This window comes from Amblyomma mixtum, chromosome 7 (assembly GCF_055824585.1).
Source record: "Amblyomma mixtum isolate Tamu chromosome 7, ASM5582458v1, whole genome shotgun sequence".
In the NCBI taxonomy this organism is placed as follows: domain Eukaryota; kingdom Metazoa; phylum Arthropoda; class Arachnida; order Ixodida; family Ixodidae; genus Amblyomma; species Amblyomma mixtum.
Genome location: NC_143018.1, coordinates 109033596 through 109051281, shown reverse-complemented (window position 1 = coordinate 109051281; position 17686 = coordinate 109033596). Strand labels below are relative to the sequence as shown.

The following is a 17686-nucleotide window of genomic DNA, read 5'->3' as shown; positions in this document are numbered from 1 at the left end:
TGGAGACAGAAAACAGCGGGAGAGCCGTTTTATTCGCAGCCGATGCAAGGAAGTTGACGTAGGTAGGCTGGTACTCTTACAAAGCGATAAAAAACGTCACACCGACGGCGCGCATAACAAATACTAGACACGCATTTGGAACGGCGGCTGAAAGGAAACATCCCAAACACCGGATTGTTATGTGCTTCGCAAATCGGACGTGCGTTCATGGAAATTAAAAGTCTAGCATAACAGATTTATTGTTAGTCAAATACGATATTTTTCTTAGCGCTTCCTGCAATTATGTTGTACATGTATTACTAAAAGTTATCTTGTTAATTTTTGCAGCTACTTCTTGCTTTTAAGCAAAAATCAATTTCGCGTCAGTATTCTACAAGGAAAAAACTTGGCAATGATTTTATATCACGGCAGACTGTACTCCCGCTTACCAAGAAAAAAATGTGAAGAGTGCTTGAATACAAGCAAAAAAGTACAAGAAAAATAAGTTCCTCTGCAAGCACCTTCGGAGTTCCAAACGACGCGTGCTTCTCCACGCTGTCCGTCACATGGTGCATCTTATACTGCGATGAGGCACAACCTGTTTGGAATCTTTGCAGTGCCACACAAAGGGCTCCCACGACATACGCAGCGTTAGGTCCGCATGAGCCTGACTGGTGAACATCGGCACCGACGCTACTCATTAATAATACGGGCGATGACAATGGTCCCTGAATGGCCAGTGCACTGTCACCGTATGGAATCTGTTATACGACGCTCATTTCGTTTTGCAGGACACAAAAAACGAAGAGGTTTAAAGCTTACATTGACGCTGGGGAATGTGCTCTCAGAAACTATTGTCAGCACCTATCTCATAGCTATGTAATGAAAGGAGTGCTTGGGGTCTGCTGCCGACGGAATCCTCCCTCAGCCCCCTGGCGTCGATCCGTCCTACGTCCTCTGGTCGGCGTCAAGCGCCGTCTGCGTGGCGGTGCTGTTGCTGTGACGACTGCCGCGGCTCCTGCTCCGCCTGCGCCTGTGACGGTGCCTCGACGCTGACCGCGGATGACGCAGCGGCACATGCGGCTCGGACTTCCATCTGATGTACGCCTTCGGGTACATCCTGCGCATGAAGAGTGTTGCGATGAGGCTGCTGGCCGGATCGTTCAACGCTAACGAACAAAATATGTTATCGTGTCGATTACACTCTGTACGCTCCTTCAGAAGCGTTTTGCAGCGAAAGCTGTTATATATGGACATGTAACAAGTAAAGGCGGGCTAGTTGGTGGTTGACAAAGGAGTGCATATTGCAACCGAGAAAAACGACAAGGGACGAAGAGAGGAAAGTACAGGACAAGACGCGTCTTGTTCTGTGCTTTCCTCTCTTTGTCCCTTGTCGTTTTGCGCGGTTGCAATATGCACTCCATTATATATGGACACCAACCCACCCTGCCTCACGTCGCTCGTAAACACATCTGGCGGCGCAGACGGCAGCGGTCTATGACAGTGGTGGAAACCGGTTGATTGTCATGGTAACCACCTGCTGTGCCGAGACCATTAGCGCTAGAAGCTGACTACCAGCTTTCGCTGAGCTTAGCGCGTTCCGCAGCAGAACGTTGACACTCGTCAGTTTGGATAGCTTTTTTGGATACGCTCTCCAACGGCAGTTGCAGTATTTTAACGCTCCCGTTGTGCAGAAAACCCGGCGTCGTCGGTATTCTGAGCGAAAAATTCAGGGGGCACTTTGGCGCTCTAAAGTCCGAAAGCGTTTCCTGGCGCACTGTGTGTTTCTTTTTTTATTTTTTTTTCATATTTGATTTTTATTTCTGTTTGTTTTCTTATTTTTCGTTTTATTTTTGTTTTTACTTTTGTTTATTTTATTTCTTTTATTTTTATCTTTGTTTTCTTATCTTTTTGTTTTTGTTTCTTTCTATTTTTGTCTTTTATTTTGTTTATGAAACCCATGCATTCACTAGATGCGCCTTTATTCATCCCCAAACCCCGAGCCTTCTTGGCGGAGTGGTAGCGTCTCCACTTCAAATGCCAAAAAAGGCCCTGGTTCGATTCCCAGCCTCGACAGTTTCTTTTCAAGTAGTGACGCCCAAACGCGGACCCATTTGCTAACATTCCTTGGTCACGACAGCATGAGGCATTGAAGGCTTTCACCTTAAAAGTGTCGGGAGTAGCAACCCGGTAGGCCACCTCTGTGACATGACCTTAAGACGTCATCACCATCTGTCATCACCAGCTGTTCTTCTTGGGGAAAAACACAGCGCACTCCTAAGACACGGACGAAGAAAGACAAGACGATACAGCGCTGCCTTAGGAGTCCGGTACAGCGTCCGTGTCTTAGGAGTGCGCTGTGTTTTCCCCCAAGATGAACTACCAACTAGCCCGCTCTTCCACCCTTGCAATCACTATCTGTTCACCGGATTGTGAGCAAACTGACCACAGTGGCAGGGAGCCGTTACAATAATGACTGGTTGCTCGGGAAGAGCTACCTGGGTGGCACAAGGCCCACCACTGGGAGCACCTGGCATCGCAGGGCAGTGACGCATCGCTTAACCACAGCACCACTAATGCGACAGGAGTGGTATGATGACTTTCGGAACGCGGTAGCGTTAAGGCTTCCGTTGTGCAGAAAATCCTGCGTCGTCGTCGGCGGCGTTGGGAGGGAAATTCCACGGAGGAGCAACCTAGTGGCGCAACCTAGGTCTCGTGACCTTGTGGCGTCATCACAACCTGCACACCGGATTGTGTGGAAACTGACTATTTTCGTAGGTGGCAGTTAAATTAATGATTGGCCGCGAGTAGTGGCCCAGGAGGACCAACCTGGGTCGCACAAGCCCCATCGAAGTCAGCACCGGCCATCGCAGGGCCATCGCTTAACCGCGGCACCACTGCACCAGGAATAGTATGAGGATTCCCAAAGATTTATGAATTTGAAGTAGAGAATGACCAATTCCACATACATGCGCATTAACCCTTTGAAACGATCGCGTCATACCATAAATGCAGAGGTCAAATGGCCCCTCCGATTTTTAATACTGCTGCTTATTTCACGCATGTCCTTTGTCTTCCTTGGCACTGTAGAGCTTGCTAAACTCGAATTCGTGGATGATGGCTGTAACTTACAGTTGTGCGAGTTTTTTTTATTGAATGCCAGGATTGAATTGCGGCTTTAAAGCAAGGCGCATGCTATACAGAGGAAGTCACAAGAGAACACAGAAACAAAAAAGAGTGCAACTGCACAAGACAGTTCAAGTGTGGAAGAATATATGGGAGCAATTAAGGGTAGTGGACTGTTCAATTTACAGGCCGTCCGTACAAGAAAGAGAAAAGGAATTGAGAAACAAGATTTTTCGACCGTGATCCTTGCCGGGAAAGTACTAGTATTGATGTAGTGTATGAGGCGCAAACTGCGTTGGTTATTACATTAATGAGTAAAAATAGTAACTTTATAATTGGCGCATTGCTTTTAAACGAAACATATCAGTTACTTCTAAGAGATAGAGTTGAGTGGAGGACGCAGCAGAGGATAAATGCTTGACTGAACGGAACTTGTAGGTGCATAAAATAGCTGCCGAGTTCCTGAAGGTTATATCCGAAGGCGACTTTTAGTTTTTACTTTACACTAACGCCTTAACTGCATGCGAATACTGAGTGTTTCATACAGCTTGTTGAACCTGCCGTACTAGCCTCTTATCAAAAAGTAATTTCCTAGCCGTGGTTCTTAACCTTGGTACTCTGACTGCATGTGTACGGTAAGGAAAAAGCTCGTTTCTCTCGAAGCCTAATACATCAAAGCCTTGTGGAGCTCTATACTAAATCACACCTATGTAAAACATTCCCACTGATAGAATTTAACGCAGAATAAAGTACTACTTTTTAATTCAGATTTCAAATTTACAGCTGTTTGAAATTTAGGTGATGAGTCAATAAATAGAACGGCTCAAAGACCGCACAATTCCTGTACCAAGTCCCGAATTTCCGCCCTATAAGACCGCGCTTGTTTTCTCTTCATACTCAGACGTATATGCTTATGCGAAAAAGAGGAATTGGAGGCACCAGGGCCATTTCTTCGGTTCCTCTGCGTTTCTGCTCCATGTACAAAAAGAAAACGGTGTCGCAAAGGAACACGGGAAAACATGTATGCTATTTACCACCACACATCATTACAAAAAATTTCGTATGATGACGACATAGATGCATCGACCAATGGTGGGCATACTATCAATGGTGGGCATACTATGCACCCTACTCTGGCTGGTTGTTCGTGCCTGAAATTTGTGAAACTCCCCCCAGAATGTGACAAGCGAGTATAAGAGAAATTACAGGGTTTTTTTGCCAAAAAATGACCACTAAATTTTTAACAGTGTGCTCCAGATGAGTAGCGCGATGCAAACTGCTTTGAGATGTCAGTGGGTCATCTTAATTCGTGCAAGCATGCGGGGCTGCTCCTCTTTCTGACCGTCGTCGGGCGCACTACTCTAAGGAGCTCGCTCCAAGGACCGCCAACGATGTTCGCTGCTACATCACGCGCGTGGCATGAAAGAAAAGAAAAAAAACTGGCGGATAATCGCTTTAGCGCGGTTACGTCAAATCTGAATTATTTGAGCTAGCACTTCGGTTTCCACTTAGGTTTCGGTTCGAAGCTATGCTTTCAAGGTTCAGACAAAGGTCGGTGAAGCCGCACAAGAGCTCCGCCTTAAGGGTACGACGCGATAGTGTTCACGAGGTAATGCCCATTTATGCGGAATAGGGGATCTTCTATTTTGCCTTCATATACCGCAAGGAGTTCTTGTATCACTCCTAGCAGAGAGGTACAGCGGTTAAGCGATGCACCACTGCCCTGCGATGGCAGCTGCTATCATCGGATGGTAATTGTGAGACCCACATTTCTCCTCCCGAGCAGCCTCAGGGTCAACGAGAGAGGCTTCTGACACACAAAGATCAGAGACGTCTTCTAGCTCTCGACTATTCACCGCATCTTTACCGTACGCTAACAAGAATATCAGCGGCCGCTGAAGCGGTGGGGCAGGCCCATACCAGTGTGAGCATTTTGTGACTCTGGTTGAGGGTGTAGGATTTCAGTTGCGTTGGTGCTTCTGCATTCGCATTAAAGCCACTGGTAAGCTCTAGTGAATAATTTTTTTTTCTGAGAGCGTTGGGACAGCCTGATTCAGTGGAGCGGGTGTAGGTAGGGTTTTGTGGTTGCAGTGTTGTAGGCTATGCGTGGGTCACACACGGCTTGGCAGTCGAGATGGGAGGGAGTTTGGGAGAGAGCAGACGGTGACGACGAAGCCCTTGTTTCCCCGATCGTGATATAAACAGCTGTGGCTGTGAATCAATGTCTCGATAGCCTAGGGTGCCTGGACAGCGCGCTCCCTCCTCACCATAGGCTGTAGAGCGCGAATGATATCCAGGTGCAGGTCTGTACCATGAGCAGTAGAGCCAGGAGTGCTGCCCACGGCCTCGAGATGCGGGCCAGCGCCATATCAGCCTCGAGCCAAGCGAACGTGAGCATCATGATGAGGCTGACGCTGAAGAACAGGCTGGTCACAAACATGGCGTGGTCTTCCAGGTGGTCCTCGTCCATCAGCCACATGAGGAACGTCTGCGCCCGCGGAAGAACAGCGTCGACGTTTAGGAAAGCAATTGTTAACTGCTACGATATACGTAGTATATTGTTGTAGTATAAGCCTCTAAGTAATTACTACACCCTTCGCGGTTGTAACTTGCTGCTGCCATAGTTATTTCATCACTATATATTGTTTTTACCGTTGTAGCATATTCTTAATTGTACAGGATGCAGCGTCTGCCTGCGTCTCCCAGCGCAAAAACACTTCTCTCGCTGGGTTTTAATAAAAACACTGGAGCTCAATGAGATTCGCTAGATTTCCACTAGATCTTGCGCTGGAATCATGCTGGACTCCGCTGGAATTAGCATTACCATGCTAGATGAGCCTATGGCTTCACTGAAAAGCACTGGAACAGCTAAGCACTCGACACTCTGGTACCGGAATAATCTCAGTGTTACGACGCGAAAAGTTGGCACTCAGGGAACGGGCAGCGTGGACATGCCGTGTGTGTGTGTGTGTGTGTGTGTGTGTGTGTGTGTGTGTGTGTGTGTGTGTGCGTGCGTGTGCGTGTGCGTGTGCGTGTGCGTGTGTGTGCGTGTGTGTGTTAACACTGCATGGTGCCCATAAAAGATGGCGTGCTGATGTAACCTGGCAGGTGACGGTTAAATTGGTGACTGGTCGCGCGCGGTTGCTCGTAACAACGTGGGACAACGATACAACGGTAGGACATAAGTGCCACCGGTAGCAGAATCTGCCATTCCAGGGTAGTGGAGCATTGCTTAATTGCCATGTGTAAGTCAGATTAATGACTGATGCCGAGAGATTGCTAGAAGCGCAACCGCCCCACTGGCAGCACCTGCCATCGCAGGATAGTGGCGCCTCGTTTAAGGATTCCTTAACCGCTGCACCATTGCGCAAGGAGTGATATGGTCCTCAGGCACCTATGAATGTAAAATTGCGGAAGACCTCATGACAAAGGCCGGCGCATCCGGATGCAACCTGATGCGGTAGCTAGGGGCGGGGGGGCGACGGGTCGACCAAGTCGAGAATGGTCGAAGTCAAATATGTGCTTTGCGCCCCCATTAATCGGTTTGGAAACTATCCTGAGGCACCATGGCCGGAATTTTAGCGGCTGAGCTTCTTCTGTAGAAAGGATCGCGTGTCCTACTGATAGCACTATACTACTCAGCCGTCGCTCTGCATGATGTTACAATATTCCTTTCACAATGTCGCTCATGCCTTTATCTTGCAACCCTCGCGCGAAATTCGGTCTGGAGTGACGGTGTACACCTGCGTCTGCAACTTTTTTTCTTAGTGTGTTCCTCACTTTGCGACCCCTAATTTCCAACCCCGTCCCCTCACTTGCGGGGTCCCATGGGCTCTATCCCCTGATCTACCCACTCTAACATGGCGACGTTTCGCCGACCACCGCTGCTCTACACTGACCTCCGGCTCCTACATTCCGTTTACGCTGACATCTCCCTGCAGACAGACACAGGCTGTCCAGGTAAGCACTGGCCTGTTCTTCAGCAGGTCTGCGACATAAGCCTAACCTCCATAGAACAAAAAATCTCCATAATACATCAGAAATTTGCTCGTCGGTGTTTCCGCTGCACACACGCCACGAAAATAGGCTTTTCGCGCCAGATCTAGCATGGTCATATATTACCACCCAGAGTCCACCACCGTACGCAAGCGGTGACGCGAGGCGGTGGCTAAGAACCAGTCCGCGCGCAGAACTGTTTCTAGCTCCCAGACTCTGGTTTACCGGACCGCCTGCTCGCACAAGCCTGAGCCGCTGACAGCCTTCATCGTTAGTCAAGTACAATTTTGCTTTTATAGACCAAACACATCCTTCATTCAGGCTGACTCTTTACGTTTGGGATAAATCATTATGAAATCTCATATCGAAGTTAGCATATGACCTTGCAGTTTCGCATGCGTCGTTAAAAAGGTGCACATGCCTATAGCGCAGCCCGCTGATTGTTCAAACAAACTGATGGCAAACTTTTCTGTTATACTGGATATCACCGGACTTGCCAAGATTAGAAGGAAGGACGAAGAAGGCAGATACATCGTTAACGGTCGGGCGCGTATTTCAAAGTAGCAGTAGAGTTGAAATCTGGGTGAGTTGGTCAATATTCATGAAAAAAAAAACAGTCAAAAGACGGAACACAGCGAAGAGACGAGGCCCACACACGTGTGCCTTGTCTCATCGCTGTGTTCCGTCTTCTGACTGTTTTTTTTCTCACCAAAGTAGCAGTTTACTGTTGTGGCGAGACCTCAGCCTGCGATCCATGGCCAGTAAGCTGGACAGAGTAATTCTGAAGGAATAACGAAAGGGTAGCAGTTATCATAATTCAGCATGATAAATAATACATAATGAACGCTATGCACGCTTACGCACCTAAACCCAGTACTGAAGAGAAGATACGCGAATGTTTCTATGAAGACATGAAGTCGGCAATGAGTAAGGTAATAACACTACACTGTGTTGATGGGCGACTTCAGTGCCAAGGTTGGCAAGAAGTAAACAGGCGGCCAGGCAATGGGACTAGGCCATTGGTTTTGAAAACAGCATTTTAGACCACGAATGCCTTCTTTAACAAAAGGGGAGAATTAGAAGTGGATTTAGGAGTGCCTAAGCTAGGAGATGAAAAAAATGGCTTGGTTTCAGGGTAGCTTGGACCGAATTGTACCCGCGAAAGCTCTGTTAAGAACAGTCTCCACTGTATCAAATCAAATCTCAAGGCCAAGGGTAAATGTCAGTTAGCCATTGCTCACAGTCATATGCTCCCGTGGTCATACTGCCATAGCTTAGGCCATTCCATCACGCGATCCGGGTGAACCTTGTCAGGTATTGCAGGTCATTGTCTCATCCATATCGAAATAAGAAGTTGTACCCCGAGGAGTAGAGCTCTCGCTTTAAAAAATAGGCTGCATATTACGCATCTATTTCTGCATCGTGTAGGATGTAGAAATCCCAAGGAAGGTGATGGGTAGCTAACATAGTATGGTGAAGTATAGCATTAGCCTGTAGGCTAATCCGATACTTCACCGATTGGCCATCACTAATTCGATTAGCCTGTAGGCTAATCGGTGGCCTTGTGGTAGAGCATCGGCCTCACATTCGGGACGTGCTGGGTTCGATCCCCAGTGCCGCCGGGTACCCACCGGTTTCTTTAGTGGCTACAAGATTTCCCCTGGCTTGATGCTCGGCTCTTCTAGGTCGAGATGCTTGGGAAAAGGGTCTTAGACCACAGTTGCCATGACGGATTAGCCTGTAGGCTCATCCAATAACTTCACCTAAGTATGTTAGCTACCGCTCACCTTACTTGTGATTTCTACACCCTGCACGATGCAGGGATAGATGCGTGATATGCAGTTTTTTTTATAGAGCGTAGAGAGGGCGATGGGCATTAGTAAGGAAGAAGCACATTGATGAAATAGTGGTCGCAGGGAAAGTAGGTGAATTCTAGAGCCTTCTGGAGAACAGAGACTCCGCTTTACATGAGGTCGACGACCTTACTGCCCAAGGGAAGAATGATAAAGACAGAAATATAACTACAGAGTGCGCAAAATAGGCGCTATATATGATGTATGTCGTCTCCTGGTGAAGTTCGCCCAGGAGCCCAGGAGACGAAATAACTCATTAAGAAACATCAAAATATGAAAGCATGGAATCTCGTAGATTGGACAGAGAGAATGGTCAGCAAGTGTTAGATGAAGGACACAAGGCAATGTAATATGGCTGGGATCAAATAGGCATGAGTGGCCAACGAGTGCATATGGACTTTATATAAAGATCACGAGAAAACATCTGACTACGTTGAAACCTCAGCATCCGTGCAGTCGTCGCGTAACTAAGGTGCTCATATAGTCTGTCCAGTGTTTGCGCGCAGAAAAAAGTACCAAAACCCAACTCTCGTTCTCGTCATAAACGAGTAGAATTCTTTGCCTTCCAGCATCGTGTCATTGGCGAACTTGCCGCCTTTTCATTCTGCATTACTAACTTTTCTTTGCACCCTTTACACCTAGCAATATTTTGTTATTATTGTGTTTTATGGCTCCTAGGTGCTCAGTGCTCAATCTAATGCCGTTTGATCACGTATTATATGTAATATTTGTAAATATTTTGTCCTGTTTAGATGTGTGGCATCGTTTATTTTTTAATTTTGCAAAAAATGTTGTGCACTTCTGGTCTCCTTTTGTTGTTTCCTATGGTCCTGCTTTTTCATCACCCCCCCCCCCCCCCCGCTAATTTAATCCCATGTTGGGCCCTTAGGGTACTCGTCAATAAATTAACAGAAGAAGCATATGTAAAGCTACAGGAAAATCATTATAGCTCTTTCGCATCCGCCAGTCTTACACAGCGAAAGCGATCAAATGCTAATCGGGAAGCATGTCAGCCACACAGACACTGTTTCTCCACTGTTATTTACATTATGCTTACAGAAGATATTCAGTGAACTGGATTGCGAACACTTGGGGATAAAAATTAATGGAACTGTTGTCATTGCCTTCGTAGGTCAATTGGAGGGTGAATTTCACAGCATCATTAAGGAGCTAGACAGGGAAAGCGGAATAGTGGGCTTTCAAATTAAAACACAGAAAATCAAAGTCATATTAACTGTCTCGGAATGGGGCATAAGTTAAAGACAGGCAGCAAGGCATTCGAAACAGTAACGGAATTCATCTACTCAGGGCAAGGAGATTCTGGTAGCCGTGATATATAAAAAGAGATTCTGGTAGCCGTGATATATAAAAGGGTAGCCGTGATATATAAAAAAGGCGATGCAAACAAATTGGGGAACTATAGACCAGTGTCTATACTTCCGTATTTTTATAAGGGTTTAGAACAGCTAATTCGCATCCGTCTTCAACATTTCCTGTCTAAACATTCCGTAAGAACTGACTGCCAATATGGATTTAGAGAAAATAGGTCTACGGAGCATGCACTACTGGTTCAAAAAGAATACATATAAAAAAATTTTGAGTCACAGCTTTTAACCCTTGGTATCTTTTTTGACTTCAGCAAAGCCTTCGATTGCTTGAATCACGATGTTCTTTATGCAAAACTGGAGCACTACGGCATACGCGGGCATGCTCTCAGCCTAATTAAATCTTATTTGAGTTGCCGGTCTCAATATGTGGTGATTAATCATTCCTCTTCTCTGATTCTAAGAATTTCGAATGGGGTCCCTCAGGGTAGCATTTAGGGGCCACTACTGTTCAATATATATATAAATGATATCCCTAACATTAGCAACCATGCAAAATATATTATATATGCAGACGACACCAGCCTATTCTTTTCTTCCAATGATGTACACCGCTTAGTAGATACCGCAAACCGTACGCTCTTATCGCTTCCCGCATGATCATCAGTTAACTCACTAAAGATAAATAAAGAGAAAACTAAAGCAGTACTGTTCCTTCCTAAAAGGAAACAACTATTTCACCGCCCCTCGCTATACCTCAGTGGCAGTGTGATCGAATACGTGGACACCTTTAAATCATTGGGTGTAACATTCAGCAGTACGATGACATGAGATGCACATGTTAATAACATTGCATCAACACTTTCAAGAATCGTCGGAATTACGTTGCGTAACAGGCATACTTTACCTACCAAAACTAAAATTACTTTGTATTATGCATTTTTATATTCCCACCTAAGCTATTGTTTCCTTGTCTGGGGCAACACAACTGTATCTAGCGTCCTAAAACTGCAAACATTGCAAAAGAAAATGCTTCGTGCAATCGTCAATGGGTCATATGATTCACCTACTAGACACATTTACCTACATTATAATATTATACCTGTCAACAAACTATTTGACTACAGATTTGCATGTTTTTACAAAACAGTGATAAAAAAGGGTGATTCATTTATTTCTCAGATTGTGCCAATGACATATCGCCACTCATCGTACGACATCCGATTGCAATGTAGGTTTGTACTACCAAAATGCAGAACTAACTATGGAGTCTGTATGTTAAGGTATATTGTGCCAAAGTTCCTCAATACCTCATTCAGTGACAAAGTGAATATTTTGTCTTTGTCTGCCATCCGGAAAAGCTTTATTCAGCAATCTGTGCTACAGTGATGCGAAGCGTCTGGGTGTACTATGCCACTCTGTGTAATAACCTCACTGTCTTTTAGTAAAATTACTACTGCCAATTGCTAGATATCTGTTTCCGTAATACATTGTTCTTCATAAGCGCACTTGTATCCACTTTTCAACAGTGTTTTTTTTTCTTTTTGCCTCGTGCCAACTGCTGACTTGTAAGGATGGTGAGGCCTGTCAAGCGGTGTTTCATTCACTGCTTTTTTCTCACCATCCCCAGTTTGCATGTACAAACTGAAATAAAGATTTGATTGATTGATTGGAGATACCAACCTTGAAAGCAAACAGGAGAATGAGAAAGGGGTACAGTGCATTTGGCTGGTACTTTAAGGTCTTGATTAGCAGAACGGAAAGTTGAGCTAGTATGTAAATTATCTTTCACCAAAAACAGCACTGGTAAAAAGGACGGAGCAGGTACCGCGCCCATCCTGCCTATTCGCTCTGCCCTTAGTCCCTGCATTGTTTTTGGTGAAGAACCGTGAGTAGTAGTTTACTAGTATCCGTCGACTGGAGCCTAAATCTGGAATAAAAAAAAATGTGTTGAGTCAGATGCTGCAGTCCTTGAGCGAAGTTGGTACGTGACAGGTATGGGATACGTTGAGATCTAGGAGTAAGGGGTGACAGCCACAATGTAATCTCCTTGCTTTTACAACTGCACTGCAAGACATCAGAATAAAAAACGTTTTTGCGTGTGTGTTTGAAAGTGTTTCTGTGAGGCAGATTGTCCGAATGAAAACAAGAGAATGAAACGCTCCACACCTGATGCTTACATCCATGAGCCAGCATGGAACACATAAGCGAGGAAACCGCGTAAGTGCGGGAGAATAGGGAGAGCGAACTAATAACTGACTTCGACCACGTTGTTTGCCCTGTTTCGCTTGGTTTAGCTGCGCGCAGTTTTTTCGTTTTCGTGTAGTGGACAGCAGTGGCGTCAAGACTTGGTTTAGAGACGATGGCGATAATTGTGCGTCTTTACTGGGAAGGCCACGTGAACACCGAGAACAATACTGGCGCACAATGCAAACTGTGAACTCTCCTTTTCTGCCGGTTTGCGTACCTTGTTCTGATGGCGCTGTGTGTCGGCGTCGCCAGGGTCTACATGGATGGCGTCGACGCGGATACGGTATATCTGTAGATGAACGCAGCCGGGCCGGTCACGGCCGCCATTTTCTGCGTCATACAACGAGCGGGGAAATGCTGAAGTGGACTAGAAGTTGAAAGCTACTCAGTAAATTTGTTTGTTTTTTTCACGAGAAAGGAAATGCATGAGTGAGAAAGCAACTAGGTGCCCCTATTTCGTCCTTGCACATTCGTGCAGTCGCCTGGCAAGCGAACGAATAGTACTTCAACAAACGCCTTCTCACGAGACGAAGAATGCTACGCAGATTACTGCACGCTGTGTGATTATATTTTTAACTATAAAGGAATTAACTGTGCAGCTGATGTTCTTACAACGCGACTGTGGAGCACACGTCTCTGCAGCTGTATGGGCGACATATCTGCTGAATTTATAGTATAATTTAGTTTTCCTTTCTATCTGAAAAGGAGTTGCCGTGACGGCGGCTGATGATCATTTAGACCAACCTTGAAGCCTTGCTGATCACAATGCTCACCATGTTCGACACAGGTTCGACCACCAGAGCCGTGTTCCGTCTCGCAAACGGATGCTAAAGCGCGGCATTGATTCTCACCTCAGCTGTCACCCGTCGACCAAGAGCAACCTTCAAATTGGGCAGCTTCAAGGGCTTTGCAATGTGTTGAACAAGTAAATAAACTGTCTCTAAATTTTTTAGTCCGTTGGCTCGAGCTACTCAACCAAGAATAAAATAAGTGTGAAAAGCACCGGTGGTTTTGACCTGGGCGTAAAACGTGATCCACATAGCAGAGTCATTGTCCTGTGTTTTCACGAAAAGATTTTCCATCTCTGCTGCTGTGACGTGACGTGAGACGTAATGGGCGCATCCATCTCCAACAACAAAGTTCCGACCTTCGCTCTGACGAAACGATGCGTTCGGCCGAGTTGGTTGTCGTAGGCGTCGGGTGTGCGGAGCTGGATGAGACGCTTCACAGTTGGTCTCCATTTCAAGAAGCCGTTCAGTATATATGTTCACAATGCCGAACGCTGTCTTTGGAAACGCCTACAGATCGCTAATATCAGCGCGCGCAATCAGCCTTCTCCTCAAGACATATGGAAGTAACGTATACGACGAATTTTGAACAGGAAACAGCATTCCATGCTTCGGCAAAGCCACCACCTTGCGTTAGCTACCGAATTTCTATTCATAGGCTATCGGTATCAATATCCAGCCAGTATATTTTGGCGTCGCCGAACATTTTGTTGCACATTTGGCGCATACAAATTGGCCACTCTCCACGACTGACATGCGCGAACATGTGTACAGGCTTAGACTAACTCACGCATGTGATTTCAGGGATTGTGAGCCCCAAAATTTGCAAAAGCGTTTAACATTGATTTGCTTCCTTCTGTTTTGAAGCCACTGTTCGTTAATTAGCAAGGGCTTTCAATTTAAGCAAAAGTTTTATACGTTTGACATGCTGCTGACCGGCTTCGACGCCCTTTTTCCATTTTAAGTCAAGAACTTACGCACTTCGATAGATTGTTGAGCCGCGCCATATTGTTACATCAGTCCAGTTTCGTGTACAAACAATTTCTAAGAAGAAAATACAAACTGTAACCACAAAACACTAGCGTTTGCTTTGGTGGACCAGTTATTCCCAACGGCGTACTAACCGTGCCAAGAGACAAAGCAATTAGCGCGGCATACCTCCGCAGTTGCAAGGCATCACCACTGTCGTCTCGTTTTCTCCGCCCGGGCCAAATGGACTCGTGCCTACTGGTCGCCGCTGGTCCGATGGTGCAGGTTCCTCCCCTTCCACGTCAGGCTCCAGCCTCACGGTCGAGCCAACAACCGCCGTGTCCGAAGAAGCTGCACCCTCAGTCGAAGGCGCAGCCATGGGCGCTGTGGCACCAGCAGTTGACCCCACTGCAGGGTCATCTGCAGCGCTGTCATCCCGCTCTCCCAACGGGGGACCCCTGTCTGCAGCTGCTTTCATCGGGCTCTGTAGGCTGAAAGAGGACAGTTTCAGAGGCTCTTGTGTCTGCTATTGCATATTTATTTTGAACAAGCGCACCTGCAATGATTTATGGACGTTTAACTCTTACAAAAATGGTCTATAGACAGTCTATAGACTTCTTATTGACTGTATTGACTTCCTATAGATATTTATTTTTGTCTATTCATAGTCTATAGACTGTCTATAGACAAAAGTCTACTAAAAGTGCATGGCCATAAATCTATAGATTGTCTATTGACTGTCTATGGAATTTGTATTGCCTATAGACTGTTCTCTAGGATTTGTCTATAAACAGACTATACACTTCATAGAAGTCTATAGACACTCTGTAGACTGTCTAAAATATTTTTTGTAAGGGAACGTCCCAAAGCAACTCAGACTATGAGGGACGCCGTAGTGAACGGCACCGAAAATTTCGGCTACCTGGGTTCTTTAACGTGCACTGATATCGCACAGTCATGGGCCTCTAGAATTTTGTCTCCATCGAAATTCGACCGCCGCGGCAACGATTGAACCAGCGTTTTTCGGGTCGGTAGCCGATCGCCATAACCATTAAGCCACCGCGGAAGCAGACCTGTAATGCGATTTCATGTTTTCCATCCACTGTTTTCTTGTTAGCTTCGTGAAAATTGAAGGAGTCGGTGATATCCTGCGGAAGATCTGAACGCGCATATTCATATAAGCACCGAAACTGTGACTTTCCAAGAATTGCTGGACATAATGGGTGTTTCAGGCAATCGACAGCAGATCGCCAGTGATGATGGCTTGCTTGAGCGACGCTCAGCGCTTTGCTCCCTCTCACAGGTTGGGGGTAACAGATAATGTACTTCGCGTGTTTTTGATGCCTATCGGTAGTGTCCAATGCTGCTAAGATTTCTTTGTTCTGTACACTGCAACTGCCCCTCACCAAGCAAGGCAAATATTTCGCGAAACTGAAAAAAAGTGAAGATGACCTCAGCTCGAATATTAAACGATTACAGACAGAAGCTGAAACCTTACAACCAGGTGGAAAATGGGGCCTTCGTCAGCGATATGTGGGAGTGAATGTAAAGTAAAAAAAAAAGCGGTTGGCCTGAAACACTGTTTTGCTATGTATAAATTCAGCAACTGAAGACGAAACCTATAGCTTTAGAATTCAGTAGCGAGTGGCTGGTAAGAGAGACTGAACCACTTCATCCAAATAACCTCATTTTGAAAAGAAATAAATAAAAATAATCTGGTAACGATCATTCGCTTTATTTGGCGCTAATGCATCTTCAGCCAAAGAGCGCCATGACACAACGTATGGGGGGGGGGGGGGGGCGCTCAATGATTCTGGAAGCTTTTCTTCCTGAAAGAGCCGAGCACCTTCCAAGGAGAAAGCTTGTGCCCATTGTATCACCGGTGGGCTGCGGATGGCGTTGGAGGCCGAAGCCCGCACCTCCGGCATAGGAGGCGGATGTTCAAATCACTAGATCAAAAATAAAAAATGCTGTCACGTGGTGGTGACAACGCTGAAGGAAAAAAAAGGCTAGCAGACTGGCGTCACAGAAACTGTTTATTGAGCTGGTGCGCCCACAAATAACTGATGAACGCGGCGGCGGTGTTAGCAACAAACATGCTCGGTGGTTCGTCGATGGACAGAACCACTGTCTCTGCCGGCCGCTTCCAGTTTAAAGCCAACACCCTTCGTGATAAGCCGCCAGAAGCAGTTACGCCAGTCTCTAACAATGTAAAAGCAGTTGCAAGTGGCTGCGCTCATTCCAGATAAACCTGGTCGCATATCGCGTCACAAAGTGGCCGCATTTGTTTTTCCAGTCCCGGACTACTTGTTGGCAGGTCTCGGCTTCCGCTCGGACAGGAAAAGCGTCATGGTCACATGACCTACTTGCCATAGGCTGCTTTCGAACTCGCCGCCAGAGCCGGGCTCCCCCTCGGTTACCGTACAAGGACGCTGTCATCTGCTAGCAGACGATGCAAGCCACGGCCACTACGACGCCGAAGCAACGCCGTGCGCTCGATCATGATACTGAGTCGATTTAAAGACTGTACTGTCAGCTTAGCGTAGGTGCATTACAGAACTCAGCTTCGGGAGTATGCTCGCCGCTACTGCTTGCGGCGAAGTTCGCACAAAGTAGCCCAACTCGTTGCGGAAAGGCGGATAGACGAAAGCCTCCGCAAAAATGTTGACAACAAGCTCTATAGCTGCTCCAGTATACGAGTGGTTCACCTGCGATGCTTTCAGGTAAGCGTACAGACAGCATGTGGCAAAACAAGCGAACAAGAACCTCTCTACGACACGAGCAAACAATACGCGCTCGCAGCTCCGAACGCGCGTCCGTGTGCGGTGGATTTCAAGAAAATAAACGAAGATGCAAGAACAAAAAGTCTTGCGATGGCTCAGAGAGGAGCTACGGAGCTCATGTGAAGGTTTAACGCATGATATCGACCTCCAGGAACACGAAAAGCACTCAAAATGCACACGGAGTCTAACTTAATATGGCTGCCAGCGCGGCGAGCAGCTGTCGTCTGCTGCCTTCTCAGCAGCCCCAAGCAGCCCGCGGACTGCCATAGGCTAAAAACGAACGCGTTGCTATGACGATACAAGCAGGTGGGCGGAGCTTTCGGGCTGCCCGAGAAAAACAAATACCGGACTCGAGTCCGCAAGTAGTCCCGGACAGTCCGGGACTGAAAAACAAATGCGCCCAGTGATACACCAGCGTGCCAGCGGCTTTGAGCGTGAACGGACAGACAGTACAAAGATAAGCACCTATATTTTGCAAGACGCTATAACGAAAAGAAAGGCGGGCAAAAATAAATACGCACCTTGCAGAATAACCACTGAGAGCGCGAACACAAAGCGTCCATTAGAGCGCTTAAAGAGACCTTAGGCACAAGACTTGTAGGTAAAAGTTCTGATAT

At 46.5% G+C, this 17686-nt stretch overlaps 1 protein-coding gene across 1 annotated transcript; it reads right to left on the bottom strand.

The window, feature by feature from the left end:
• Nucleotides 1–544: 544 nt before the first annotated feature.
• LOC149337167 (uncharacterized) lies at nt 545–14764 on the bottom strand. The gene is made up of 4 exons (XM_089554836.1): nt 14476–14764; nt 12747–12859; nt 5373–5593; nt 545–1099 (listed from the first exon to the last, which is right to left on the bottom strand). The coding sequence occupies exons 1-4, from the start codon at nt 14762–14764 to the stop codon at nt 928–930; spliced, it is 795 nt and encodes a 264-aa protein (XP_089410962.1). The 3' UTR covers nt 545–927.
• Nucleotides 14765–17686: the final 2922 nt, after the last annotated feature.

Bases quoted from the DNA above. Each gene is read 5' to 3' on its own strand.
- LOC149337167 (XM_089554836.1), bottom strand. From the start codon at position 14,764: ATGAAAGCAGCTGCAGACAGGGGTCCCCCGTTGGGAGAGCGGGATGAC. The intron at 12,860-14,475 runs GTATGCCGCGCT...TGTATGACGCAG, and splicing joins GATGCCTTGCAACTGCGGAG to AAAATGGCGGCCGTGACCGG. The intron at 1,100-5,372 runs GTGAGGAGGGAG...CTTCATGCGCAG, and splicing joins TTCGCGCTCTACAGCCTATG to GATGTACCCGAAGGCGTACA.